Source organism: Montipora capricornis, chromosome 13 (assembly GCF_036669925.1).
Source record: "Montipora capricornis isolate CH-2021 chromosome 13, ASM3666992v2, whole genome shotgun sequence".
In the NCBI taxonomy this organism is placed as follows: Eukaryota; Metazoa; Cnidaria; class Anthozoa; order Scleractinia; family Acroporidae; genus Montipora; species Montipora capricornis.
The window spans coordinates 3,550,246-3,562,745 of NC_090895.1; the positions used below are offsets into that span (position 1 = coordinate 3,550,246).

Here is a 12,500-nt window from a genome sequence, read left to right on the forward strand (position 1 = left end):
TAGAAAAGTCGTTGTGTAACTTTCTCTCGTGACAGCCCATGGACCTAATCGACTAACTCAATGTTGTACCCAATTCAAATTTCCCGGGGTTTAATAAGATTCTTTGTGTATATTAATTTGCATTAAAATGTAGCATTCACATTAAATGAAATGGAAATATCTGGAACAAAACGTTTTATTCCCAAAGGGTTTGAATTGGGTACAACATTGAGTTAGCCGATTTGGTCTATTGTTTTCAAAACTGTGGCATAAATTAATTTATTATTTTATACATAATGGCAGTAAACGTGGGCTTGTTAATTTCGCACTCTTGGAAATGGGTCAGTTTTCTTAATCGTAGCCTAGCTATGGCTGCTGTGAAACCAACCGGGACAGAAATAATTTATTTTCTGTTGTAAAATGGGTTTGACAGACCAACGTGACTCGATCCTGCTATGTGTCCATTCAGTTTTGCTTTCCATTTTGAAAAGGGATCAAGTGAGGTTCCTTGAATTTTTGAGATACCATTTGCCAAATAGTACATGTCCTTTAAGCCTTTCAAAGCTGGTGAAATTGTTCTTTCTCTTTCTGTGCCAGGGGTGTCTTTCTATTAGCAAAAAAACATCTGAGAGGAAGTTGCCTGCCCTGTTGGGCGGGTAACCTCTATTGATTAGGCATGATTTGAATTTTCAATGTTCTCTTCAAGCGTGACTCTGAAAGACTTTGTTCTAACAAGTCTTAGAGCTTTTCCTTTAACAAACCCCTTAATGCCTGCTGGGTGGCATTACTGTTGTAGTATGTGTACTGATCAGAAATGTTTCAGTAGGTTTGTAGTGGGTGCGCAAAATGAGGATTGACTCCTTTGCGAATCTTCCACCTTTGTAGACAGTTGTATCCAAGAATGTGATCTCTGCCTGAGAAACTTCAGTAGTAAATTTGATTGTAGGGTGAAAAGAGTTGTCATGCTTAATAAAGTGGTCCATGTCTTCTCTTCCCGTGTCCCATAGGGAAAACACATTGTCAATATATCTCTTCCATAGAAGATTGGAATTCTTGGCGGATGCGGCATCTGGTTAAACCATTTACATGTAAATGTTGTATTATCAATGTACCCTTTTTGGTAAAGCGAAGTAACACTTGGTGTTTTACTGTTTGGCATGTTTCTCTATCCATTGGATTTTCTAGAGTTTGGTAGTTATGTATGCATGTCATTAATATTTTACATTTAGTTGTATCTGGCCCTTGTTTATTTTGTCTTCCCTGTTCATTATGACAGTTGTTCTGCCTTTTTAAGGATTATGCCTTTATTTCGAATGAGTTCTTTGAGTGCCAGACGTTCCCTTGGGTTGGGGAGGGAGGAATTTCTTCAAGCTGTATTTTTACTTCTTCCAAATAAATTTCTAATGCAACAGATCTTTGACTTCGAGGAATCCAACTCAATTTTGCATGAAACAGATGTCACGTGGTTCACTGTCTTTATCATGGTACATGTAGATGAACTGGAGGCGCATTCTTCCAGCAAATTGGTTGGAAATAGTTGGCACCTTATCTGGTTTTCGTTCATGACAGGTGCCAGAAAAAATTTCAAACCTCGCGAGAGCAAATTGGTCTGCTCTGTGCTTAGCTGTGTATCTGAGAGGTTTTTGATATTGTGCTTGCGTAATTCCACAGTTTCCTAAATGTCTTTCTTTTGTGCAAATTTTTTTTTCAAGTTCTTCGCTTACGATTTCTGACAGTGAGAGTTCTGTTGTTTCTCCCCTCTTTAGAGACAGAGACTAGGGAAGGATGTGATAATTTCACTTTGTTTATTCTCTTTTTCATTTATCTTTGACATCATTTTTAGTGAACTGATCTATCTTGTCTAAACACATCAGTGTTACTTGATGAACTATGATAATCATTCTTTGACACGGATGGCGATCCTGAGGTGTTTGGTGACCCATTATGGCCCACAGAACTGAAGCAAGATCTTGGTACAGTTGTAACTTACAAAACAGAGACTGACCGAAAGCATTTTGTGGAGATGAATTAAACCCACACCCTATCCAGATCATTACCCCACACTGGATAAAATTCATGGTATTAAGTATGCATTCAAGACCTTTGACATTGAAGACATTGACAAGAATTAAAGCTAATAAACCTCCTCCACATGTATGCGTAACATTTGAGGACACGCCATCCAATCATGTTGGAGTTCTACATCCTAAGTGCACTGCCTGTGGAAACTGCTGTGAGGGCAGCACTGAACATTTACCTGATGCCAAGGCCCACGGTGCCAAGATATTCACAGAAGTGGGTACTGAATTTAAACTCCCATGCATATAGGTACTATAAAGCAAGGTTCCCCACCACAGATCTCTTTGCTTGGTCATGTTTCTTCCAATAAAAAATACAATTTATGATAGTAAGAGTAGTCAGTTCCATATTTGGCACACAGGATCTTTCTTTTTTCGGGTAGTTCTGGCATAATGGTTGCTTTGAGAAAACTAGCCCAAGTTTGTCACTGGAGTTTAGTTGAAAAGTTGATTAAAGGGATGCAAAAGCACTATTAAAATTTGACATGATGGCTGACACTGGCCCACCTATAGGCTACATTGTGCTTGCCTGGATATATGGAGAGAAAAGTATGAATGAGTCAATGAGTCGTGAAGAGTTTTAACTCTTAACTCTTACCTCTTAACTCTCTTAACCCAATTTTAAAAATTGATAAATTTGTACATGTAATTTAACTCTTAAAAGAGTTATTAAGTTACATGTACAAATTTATCAATTTTTAAAATTGCAATAATAAGAAACCTAGTCAGTTTACATACCATCCAGGTATGATTAAAGTGGATATGACACAAATTCAACAAGCCACAGAATGAAAACTCAAAAACACTCCAGTTTTGTTTAAAACCACTCTATTAGTGCAGCATATAAAAAATACCGGTAAGACTCCTTGCTTGCAGATGCTTGGTCAGCATGGAAACGGGTTGTATAGCTTAAAAAAACCAGCAAACCGCTGTTTTCCAAGTTTCAGCTCTCCTGTCTACTAAGAACCATTATACACCGGTCATAGGTTGGCCTTCTTTAAGACTGCATGTGGCTACTGCTGAAGCTTTTACGTGAAAGGGATGCGAAATGTTTGAGTTGTTCGACGTGTTCTTATAGCTTGGGAGGTGAGAGTCGTGCAAGTCACGCAGGCTGTTTGTAACTCAGCATTACTAAGATCAGAGATATTTATTCGAATTTTTGCTCAGTTAGCACAACACTTTATGCTCATTACCATCATATCTGTATCCATTATGCTACTCTTAAAGTCTTGTTTTTTGTCCTGAGGAAAGGATACTCATCGATTTTAAGGCTCAGCTGGAATTTGAGAACACTTCCTTTGCGTTTATAGTATCGTATGCAAGCTGTTTGCAACCCAGTGTTTAATGAGGGGGGAAGGGTTCTTGCATGATACGATAAATGATTACACTGTAAGTGCTTTTAATTTTCGTGAACCATTCTCTGAAAATACAAACTTAAAACCCAGTGAACTGTGAATCTTTTAAGGCTCAGTTGGAATTCGAGAGTGCTTTCTTTGCGTTTGTAGTATACGCGAGCTGTTTGCAACCCAGCATTTAATGAGGAGGGGGAGGGGGGGAGGTGTTTTTTCGTGATATGGTAATTAATGATTAATAAGTGTTTTTAATTTTCATGACCAGTTTAAATATGCTTTTCGCGACGTGTCATGCGTTATGTCCATGAAATGTGCACAGCACCCCTCTTTACTCCTCTCTTTAATATCTGTTTGGAGATTTTATTAGGAACCTTTGCTCAGTTAGTAAAACACTTATCTGTTGTCTAATGCAAAGAAATGCAAATAAGTTGTGGAGATTGAATCATCATATAAAGTTATGCATCATTATTAATAATAAGGCATACAAATTCACACTTCTAAAACCTTTCACAAACAGGACAATAGTCTTTCAATCATTTGCATTTTAAAATATGACTTTTTTAGTACTAATAGGTCATTTTACAGTTGTTTGCTCAGTGACCAGCCTGGGAATGGTTGTGAGGCTTCCGCTGACCTTGCATTGATACAGACCTCACTGCTGTTATCATATATATCATGTTGTTGTAATTCTAATTACTCTACATTAACATTAGAAAAGCACAAAGGTTTGTATCGAAACAGGGTCACCTGCAGCCTCGACTCCATTCTTAGGCCTGGTATTAAACTTAGCTACAACTGTAAAATGGTCTATTCACCAGAACCTTTTATGTCTCAAAGTGAAGTCACACAGTCTGCTGCTATAGAAGTGTCCCCTGAGTTAACATCCTCTGTGGGTAAGGTACACAATCAATTTGTTCCATGTTTCTTATCAGAGTTGGTTCCATAACACCCTGAAGCTGAAAAACTGATGAAACCACTCTTCCTGTGACCTTGTTTTGTCCTATGTTGTTACTATGGCAAGTTAATCTTGTGTTACAAGTGTGGACTGTGCATTACCTCTGGTCATTATTTATAATTACGCATTGCAAATGCCAACAAGAATGCTAATTTATGCTAAGTGTGGAAGAAAATGCTCATTTAATTCATTCAGGTGGGGAGATCTCTGTGAATCTGCTGGTTACACAAGACTCTTACCATCGTCCCCCTAAGCTGCTTCTGTTATCTTACAATGTACCTTTCCAAAGGCATCCTTCTACATAAGCTCACCATTGATTTGGTGCTGGACTTTCTGATGAAACACTTGCACCTGTTGATATTTATGCTTAAGTAACTACAGTGTATTATTATTCCATGAGAATGCATTGGCATGGTTGGAATGATATGAGATGTTAGATAGCCAACCAAGTATGTTACAGTAAGTAGAGTTGGCTATATACACTGTAGTCATCTCATATCCATCAAACAGCTAGTGAAATATTTAATTCATAATTCTTCTAATATAAAGAACTGCAAACTATATGTATCAATAAAATCTTAAATTATAGGCCACCATTTGTCAAGCATCATGTAATTGCTGCATCAAATCCCATGGCCAATAAGCCAATCAAAACTCTGCAATTGCAATATCCAATGTGTCAGTTTTTAATAATTGTTGATATTATCATGACAGATAAAAGGAAACATTTAATAGTCTGGGGATTCACACCTCTCAAACCTTCCCTTTGTTGGTTTCTGTCCAGTTGGTTCTGATCGATTTACCTCATGTGCACTTTGTGAATGGAAATTTTTCTCTTTTAAAAGGTAGAGGTCAGATCTGTTTACTAAGGCACCCACTGGTAACTGGATGGTCAAATACAAGTGTCAAGTGTGAAAGGCAGTTTTAAAGTTGAGAAGGACACCATAAGAGCAACACAAGTCATTATTGGTGCAGGGGCAATTCGCTCACTACCAAGCTGTTGCCGCGTTCAAGAGAATGAGGGCTCAACATTTCTGACCAGCCAGGAAAGTGATTCTTCACAAACAGAGACCCCCTGGGTTTCCGCTAAAATGGAGCAAAAACAGCAAACTCAATATGGGGCCAACAACCAAACACATGACCGAAAGCAAGAAAGTAAAACCACTGGGACCCTGAATAACCTATGTAATGGACTTCTGAAAAACAACAGATGGAAACATGAAAAAGGGTTTTGTCATAATTGAAGAATGGAAGCCCACCATCTGTCCTCTCTGGGCCCTAGTCTGTTGGACTGATGGTCGCTGCTAAACTGATTGGAATTGAAAAGTACTGCTCAGAGGAAGTGCTGGAAAGGGCTTGGCAGGTAAGAAACTACTTAAAGGACACCTCGACTCTCATAGTAGATTGACCCTTAATTGTCAGAAATAATGACTGTTACTGGCAAACACGCTCTAAGGAGGAAACTTTTGTGACCAGCTCTTGGTGTCTGCCTTAGAGGGAGTTTTAATTGTTACTGAGAATGCAGCCAGCATTGGCCAATTCACCCGGGGCTAGGTGAAAGTGTCTGCCTTAGATGGGTGTCTGCTTCGTCCACATTGAGGGAGTTCACTGTAAATTCCAAATTGCATTTTTTAAACGTGGAAATAACATTTTGGATTTCGTGACATCATTTGTTTTGCTGGTTTGCAGGTGTTGTTTGCAAGCCTTTGTCAGTGGAAACTAATGAAAATGATGGTGTGTGGGAATTTAAAAAGGGAAAATAGGTGAAAATGATATCTTTTTTTTTTTTACACTTTTATTAACGTTATTTTCATGACCTTACATGTGCGAGCCTTCTTGTGTAAAGAGTGAAAGTAAGGAAAATATAAATATTTAATGTTATTTCCATGTTTTAAAATAAAACCTGGGCCAAATGAGGATGAAAGTTGTGAAGAGTGACGTCTCTTACTTTCATGTATGTTTCGCCTGAAACTTTCATGTACTCAGGGAGCTCTCACTGTCTCTCTTGTGGATCTGCTAACTTAAAGTTTTTCAACAGAATTGATGTGAGTGTTCTCTTGATCTTCATCTTTTGTGATTAGGAATTGAGAGGTAAAGGGATTGACAATACTCTATCTTTTCTGTGCATGAGCCACGATGATCAATGCAAGTGGCATCTTCTCTTACAACCACAACAATGGGAGTGTTGACATCACCTGGGACAGAGTTGGCTTTGAGAAGAACTTTCTGGTTGTGAACCATGCAATAGAAAAGCCCACCAAAGGCCTGAAAGGGACTTTTGTAAAGAACCCTAATGATGGACTCATCCTCTTGGCTAGAGTGTTGTCTCAGCTCATCCTCTTGCTGGCTGTCCCATGGGGCAATCAGATTGAACCGCTGTCATCAGCCATACTGGGCAAGTCTTTGATGGTTAAGCAACATACATTTATGAAAATCAGTGCCAACTCAACCCAGTTGGTAAGAGCTCCAGACTGCTGAGTGGGAGGTTGTAGGTTTAGGCCCCAGACCAGACTACAAACTAGGTTACATAGTTTTTCCTCTTAATGATCTTTGATAAATCTTTGTTTTCTGATGTGTCATTACGGGTGATTCTGACCAGATTCTAGAGGGATTGTATGCAATCTTCCCACTGCTGTGGGTTTTAATCCAACTTTGACCATTGCATGCTTGGCTGAGCGCAGTATGCAGCTTCTTGCTGAGAGAGAAGGGTGGCACATCGACTTATAATGACACATTTAAACCACTTGGAAAGTTAGTGCAATGAATGTTGTTGTTGTTGTTTTTTTTGTTTTTTTCTTATAAGGAGCTTTCAGTTGACTGCTTTGCCTTTGTTTTCTTGTGTACATTGTTAAATTAATCATTGATTCTAACTTAAGCATTTTTATGTCTTCTAATTGTCATGAGTGAGCACTTTTGCCATGCAACATTAATGAGCCTACTTTTAAGGTGGATGGATGAATTTTTAAACTAAAAATGTGGTAACCTGAAAACCAGGCTTTCTCCACTTCACCTGATACTGAAGGCCTGATACTCAAGTTTGACTAAAAGTAAAGAGAATCCCTGGATCTTGCTGATTTTACTTTGCAAGAAAGACCAGAGGGTCATTGCTGACTTTCCTGCTAAGTAAGCAAATCAAAACTTCGAAATTGCATTATCCAACAATCCAGTGAACACAAGGTACTGTCCCTCTTTTTCACCCAGTTTATGTTTTGGTGGTGGGTCAGGTACACCAGACAAAGATGTATAATCAGGATCTATTTTCAGTTTTAACAAGTACTCAAATTACAGTAGCAAGTTTACTTGTTGCTAAAAGCAGTATCCTTAAGGTCTGATACTGAAGTGCGAAGAGAATGTACACTGTAGTGTGAGCTGACCAAACATGCACCTTTTGTTCTTCACAGATAAGACTAGCTTTGTGAAAGAAAAGCCAAGGATTTGCTTCAAAGAGAAGATGGTCATGACATATGAACCATCAAACAACAATGCAAAGCAAACACCATGTGAATTGACCCTCACCATGGATTCTCATGATGTTGAGCGCATGCTCAACTGCGATCCATTGCACTCAACAACAATGTCACGAACAGTGACATGTCCTCTGCTCCACTGTCAGTTTCTGAAGGTAAGTTTGGGCAAAGCTGATTTTATAAGGAGGGAGTAGTGAGTGTTAACTCCCTGGGAGGGGGGGGGGGGGGTCTTTATCATGATTATGAGTCCCAAACAAGGATTAAAAAGCTCAGTTTGTGTATTACTACCAGCCCAATGATAAAATACATGTAGGTGTAAGCATGTGTTTACAAGCCACTGGCCATCCTGTGTAGCTTGTGTGGTGTGCCTCTTGCTGTCTTTAGTTGACCTATCAGACTGAATATTCGTTCACAGCATTTTGTCTTATTCATAGCGGACCCTGAGAACAACCTCCATATATAAAAATAGCTATTTGGCCAGTTCAGAGGGCATGGTTTGGTCATGTGGACTCCTGGAAGATGTTTAGTCATAAGAACCTACATGTATGAAATTCCTTTTCCAGGTTTCCAAATGGATAACACAAGGTCTCCAAATAGATAACACAAGTACTGTAAGTATAAAGTAGAGAGTTGTGAGTACAAAAAAAAGGCAGTGCTTTGAAAATCAATGCCAGTCATTAATTGATTTGAATTTCTCCTTATTATCTTAACTTTCTAAAATGCACGCATTAGTAAATTGCATTGAACATAAAGGTGTGTGTAGTGATGTTCGACACCAAAAGGCAACTTTTTATTTGAGAATAATCTCTTTTTTTTATCTTGAACTGTTGCAAGCCTGTTTTTGATATCAGACCTCTCCTTTTTTTTTTTTCATTTGAAGCGATCACGAGCCATCCTTTTTATCCATACTACAGGTCACTTTCAGCTGTTCAGTACCAGCAAAAACCATGTGGACACCAAAGAAATGATGTACAAGATATTGACTCTCACAGGGGACTTTGGCAGAAAGTTTTACTTTGAAGTTGAAGGCGTCAAATTCGTCCGCAAGGACCACTTTGGGGAAACGGGTCTGTACTACAACTTACTTTGTTTGTTAAAATCTTCCAACACAGCCAGATGGAGCCCCTGGGTAAAGCCACACTCTACATAACCACACCAAACTTTGCGAAGCAACTTGCAACAATGGAGATCACAAACACAAACGGCACACTTGAGAAGTTGAAGTGGACGACACGTTTTAGCGGATTCTTTGCCAAAACTATCTGGATTGTTTATGGTCCAACGTGGTTATGTGATGTGTATTTCAATTCTGAAGCTTCGCCCAGGAAGAAAAGACCCCAGAATCTTCACTGCTGTGTCCCTAAAGTCTACAAATGCCCCACTGAGGACAAGGTGAGCTACATGCAATCACTGAACCATCTGTCATAGCTCCCTTTTGAAGAGATTAAAATTGAGAATGCAGTGTTACTGATTATGGATTATTTGTTTTTTCACTATTCTGTAAGATGTACGTATTATCCAATGGATTTCTTAATTAACCCTTCACAAACGCGCACAGCAAATTGCAGTTTAATATGAGATATTAAGCATTACAAATAAGAACGTGCCTATTTATTTTATTATTTTGAAGGTCGTTCTGAGATTAGCTCTCCAAACTATTTAGAAAATGTACGAAGGCGGCTGATACCTGGTTTCCAGCACTTACAGCATGTACACGTATACGTTGATGGCTTAATACTGCCACTCCTTATCAGTTGATACTGACCACAATAGTGGTATTAAACAAATGCCCAAGCATTGGCTAATAAATCCATGTAAGCTGTGATAATTTTCTTGACATCATAGGTTGCCATTGCCGTTGCCGTATTGAGATCCAACATTTTGCAATGTTCTGGAAAAATGTACAAAGGGATTCTCTCACAGTTTTTTAAACTTTGCAAAACGTTTTTGTTAATATAATGAGTGCTACCGGGTAATAAAAAATGGAGTTCACCGAGTTTGTTTTCGAAAGGTAAGGTAAGATAAGGTAAGGTAAGGTAAGGTAATCTTTACTTAACCACGGCAAAATTCACTCAGGTAAAAAACGTTCTCATCGCTAAGTAAAAATTCTCGATAGTGCTGGAAACCACTGTTAGCCTCCTTTCGTTGAGAACTAAGGATTCAAAAAACTCTCTCATTATTGTGTCACAGTTTGAAATAGCCTTGACACGGTACAATGGCGGACCAAAGCGGCCAGTTGTTCTGTTTCATGGGGCTGGAGTGAGCAGCCGAATGTTCAGCCTGGACACCATTGACACAAACCTGGTGGAATACTTGCTGCAACACAGGTACGCCTATACCAGGTGCTGGAGAGAAATGGAGCGCGAGCGGGAGGTAGCCAAAACGCGCGTGGAAAGGAGAGCTGTTTTCTCTACTTCCTCCCCCGTGCTACTTCAACTTTGGCTCCATTTCCTCTCGAAAACGACACAGGAAGACTACTTTAGCCAATTCTCGGAACATAAGACATAAAGTTGTTCCAGTCTTACAGTGGGCAGTTAGCAAAAACCGACGAGCGAAGAAAGAAAGAAAGAAAGAAGAGAAGACGTGGAGGAAAAGCTGGATCACGTTCTTTTGCCCAATTTGTCATCTGGTTTTGTTTCCCGCCTGTAATACTTTTCGCCAGTTTTCCCTGCACTAACGTTATCCGAAGGTTCTGGAGCAGGCTGCAACATTTCGAAACACGTGCAACTCGATTACAGTAATCATGATGATGACGATCATCATCATCTCTTTATTACGGTGGCCCACAAGTGACAATGTGCAAGTTACGAAGTTGCCGCAAATTCAATGCACTCGCTGCAAATAGGCCATTTCCGAGTTCATGTCTCCCTCCTCTTCAAAGCGAGTTCAAGTGCGAAGTTTTTCTTATGACAATTAGTTTTCATTCATATGTAAAGTAGAAATAATTACCATCACAACGACTTCGCATTTAGACTCGCTTTGATGATGAGGCAGACATGAACTCGGAAATGGCCTATTAAAACAAAAGTTGCTGCAAATAAATATACAGCGTAAAGTGTCTGCGCACCCTAAAAGAAGGAGGAGGACTCGGTACAGCTCTCCCCAGGGTTGTCTCACAGGATTTTGAATTTTGGGCGTGAAGCCGCTACAGTAGTAGATTCTTCTTGGGTTAAGTTTAACGAATTTTCAATCCAAATGAATCGCTTTTCGTGTGGGGGAATGTCCGTCAACCGCATGTTAGACAGAGCTCGAATGAAGTGACAGGTTCTGTGGACAATAAACAACGGTTTACAGAGTATCTGTTAATGGATTATTTCCATCGGGGATATCCTAACGACGCCATTGTTTATTTGTTGGAAAAACTTAAAAGGAGTCCATTTTGATCTTTACATCCGAGTTGTCTGGTTAATGAGCAAGTTTTTGGTCTCTTCGCCAATCGTTTTCTCCGAAAGTGTCCCCTCGTATCTTCCTCTTTACTTGCTTTAAACTGCTAGAATGTCAGTGAAACTGTCTCCCTGCCTGACCAGCCGGGAGCGATGAGAGGCCGCTGTATTTGCAGGCTAGACCGGGAACACGTCGAACCGGTTCCACTGTCATCGACCGCACTCAAGTCATCCTTCTTGGAGTCCTGTTTCACAGTCTACTGATAGCAATTTGCGGCTGATGGATACTCGCCACCGCAAGGAAAGGAGAACATTTTTGACACACTCGTTGAACAACCCACGAAAAAACTAGGGCGACTTCGAGATTCCCACGAGAAGTCCCTGGGAATAGCTGTACCAAGTCCTCCTCCTTCTTTCAGTGTGCACGCACACTATTTGCAGCAATCCTTTGTTTACAGCAACTCCATTGGGAGGCAGTGCAGCCCATTGGTTAGTGCACTTGCCTTGAGATCCGGAAATCCCAGGTTCAAGGCACGTCCTGACCACTGCTTGAATGTGTTCCTGTATGTCCCTGGTTCAACTTCTCAGCTGCACTTGCTTGCCTTCGGCCAGTTGGAATTCTTGACAGTTGTTGTCGAATGTTCTGTTCTGTTGTGATTGTGTTTCATTGGTCCTGAAAAGCCCCTATGAGGAGTGGTCAATTAAGTACAGTGTATGTATTGTATTGTTTTGAATTTGCAGCATTTCCCTTGTGGGCCACCGTACTTTATTCATTCCATATGAGACTATGCCTAATTGGACTCCGAGCAAGTCTATATAGTAGAGTCGAATGGATGTCGCAGACTCCATCAATGTGTCTGCACTTCACATTTAGACATACAACGAACGGGATTAGATCGGCTCTAGTAACTTTAATTAGCGGAGTCGAATGGATGACTCGCAGACTCCATCAAGGTGGCTCCACTTGAAGTTAACATTTGGATATGTAACAAACGGGATTAGTTCGTCTCGAGAAGGTTTAATTAGCGAAGTCGAATGGATGTCGAGGTTCCATATTTTTTTGAAAAATTCTCTCGTATTCTCATTTTCTTCTTTAAGGCCAAAAAGTATCGGTCCCGCGGGTAAAACCGAGAAGAGTTTTCTTAGTAAAAATAGAGCTGTAACCAGGATAAGACATTAAAGTGAAAAAAACGTTCTATGGTTAAAAAAAAAGATTAAAAACAGGCTATCAGTCTATAGCCTTTAACGAATGAAAAAGTTAGCGTGCGAACGGAAATATATACGAA

At 39.8% G+C, this 12,500-nt stretch overlaps 1 protein-coding gene across 3 annotated transcripts in view; it reads left to right on the plus strand.

The window, feature by feature from the left end:
- LOC138029814 (uncharacterized) overlaps positions 1 to 12,500 on the plus strand; it is a 15,835-nt gene that overhangs the window by 110 nt on the left and 3,225 nt on the right. Inside the window, exons 2-8 of one of the 3 annotated variants that reach the window (XM_068877635.1) lie at positions 987 to 1,067; positions 1,823 to 2,274; positions 5,210 to 5,727; positions 6,446 to 6,821; positions 7,766 to 7,986; positions 8,746 to 9,223; positions 10,022 to 10,158. In XM_068877635.1, coding sequence (XP_068733736.1) covers positions 8,948 to 9,223; positions 10,022 to 10,158 — 413 coding nt within the window. In that variant the 5' untranslated portion in view covers positions 987 to 1,067; positions 1,823 to 2,274; positions 5,210 to 5,727; ... (1 more) ...; positions 7,766 to 7,986; positions 8,746 to 8,947. Of the gene's footprint in view, positions 1 to 986; positions 1,068 to 1,822; positions 2,275 to 5,209; positions 5,728 to 6,445; positions 6,822 to 7,542; positions 7,987 to 8,394; positions 8,443 to 8,745; positions 9,224 to 10,021; positions 10,159 to 12,500 lie in introns of those variants that run through there. The other 2 variants (XR_011127931.1, XR_011127932.1) reach the window with 2 other exon arrangements.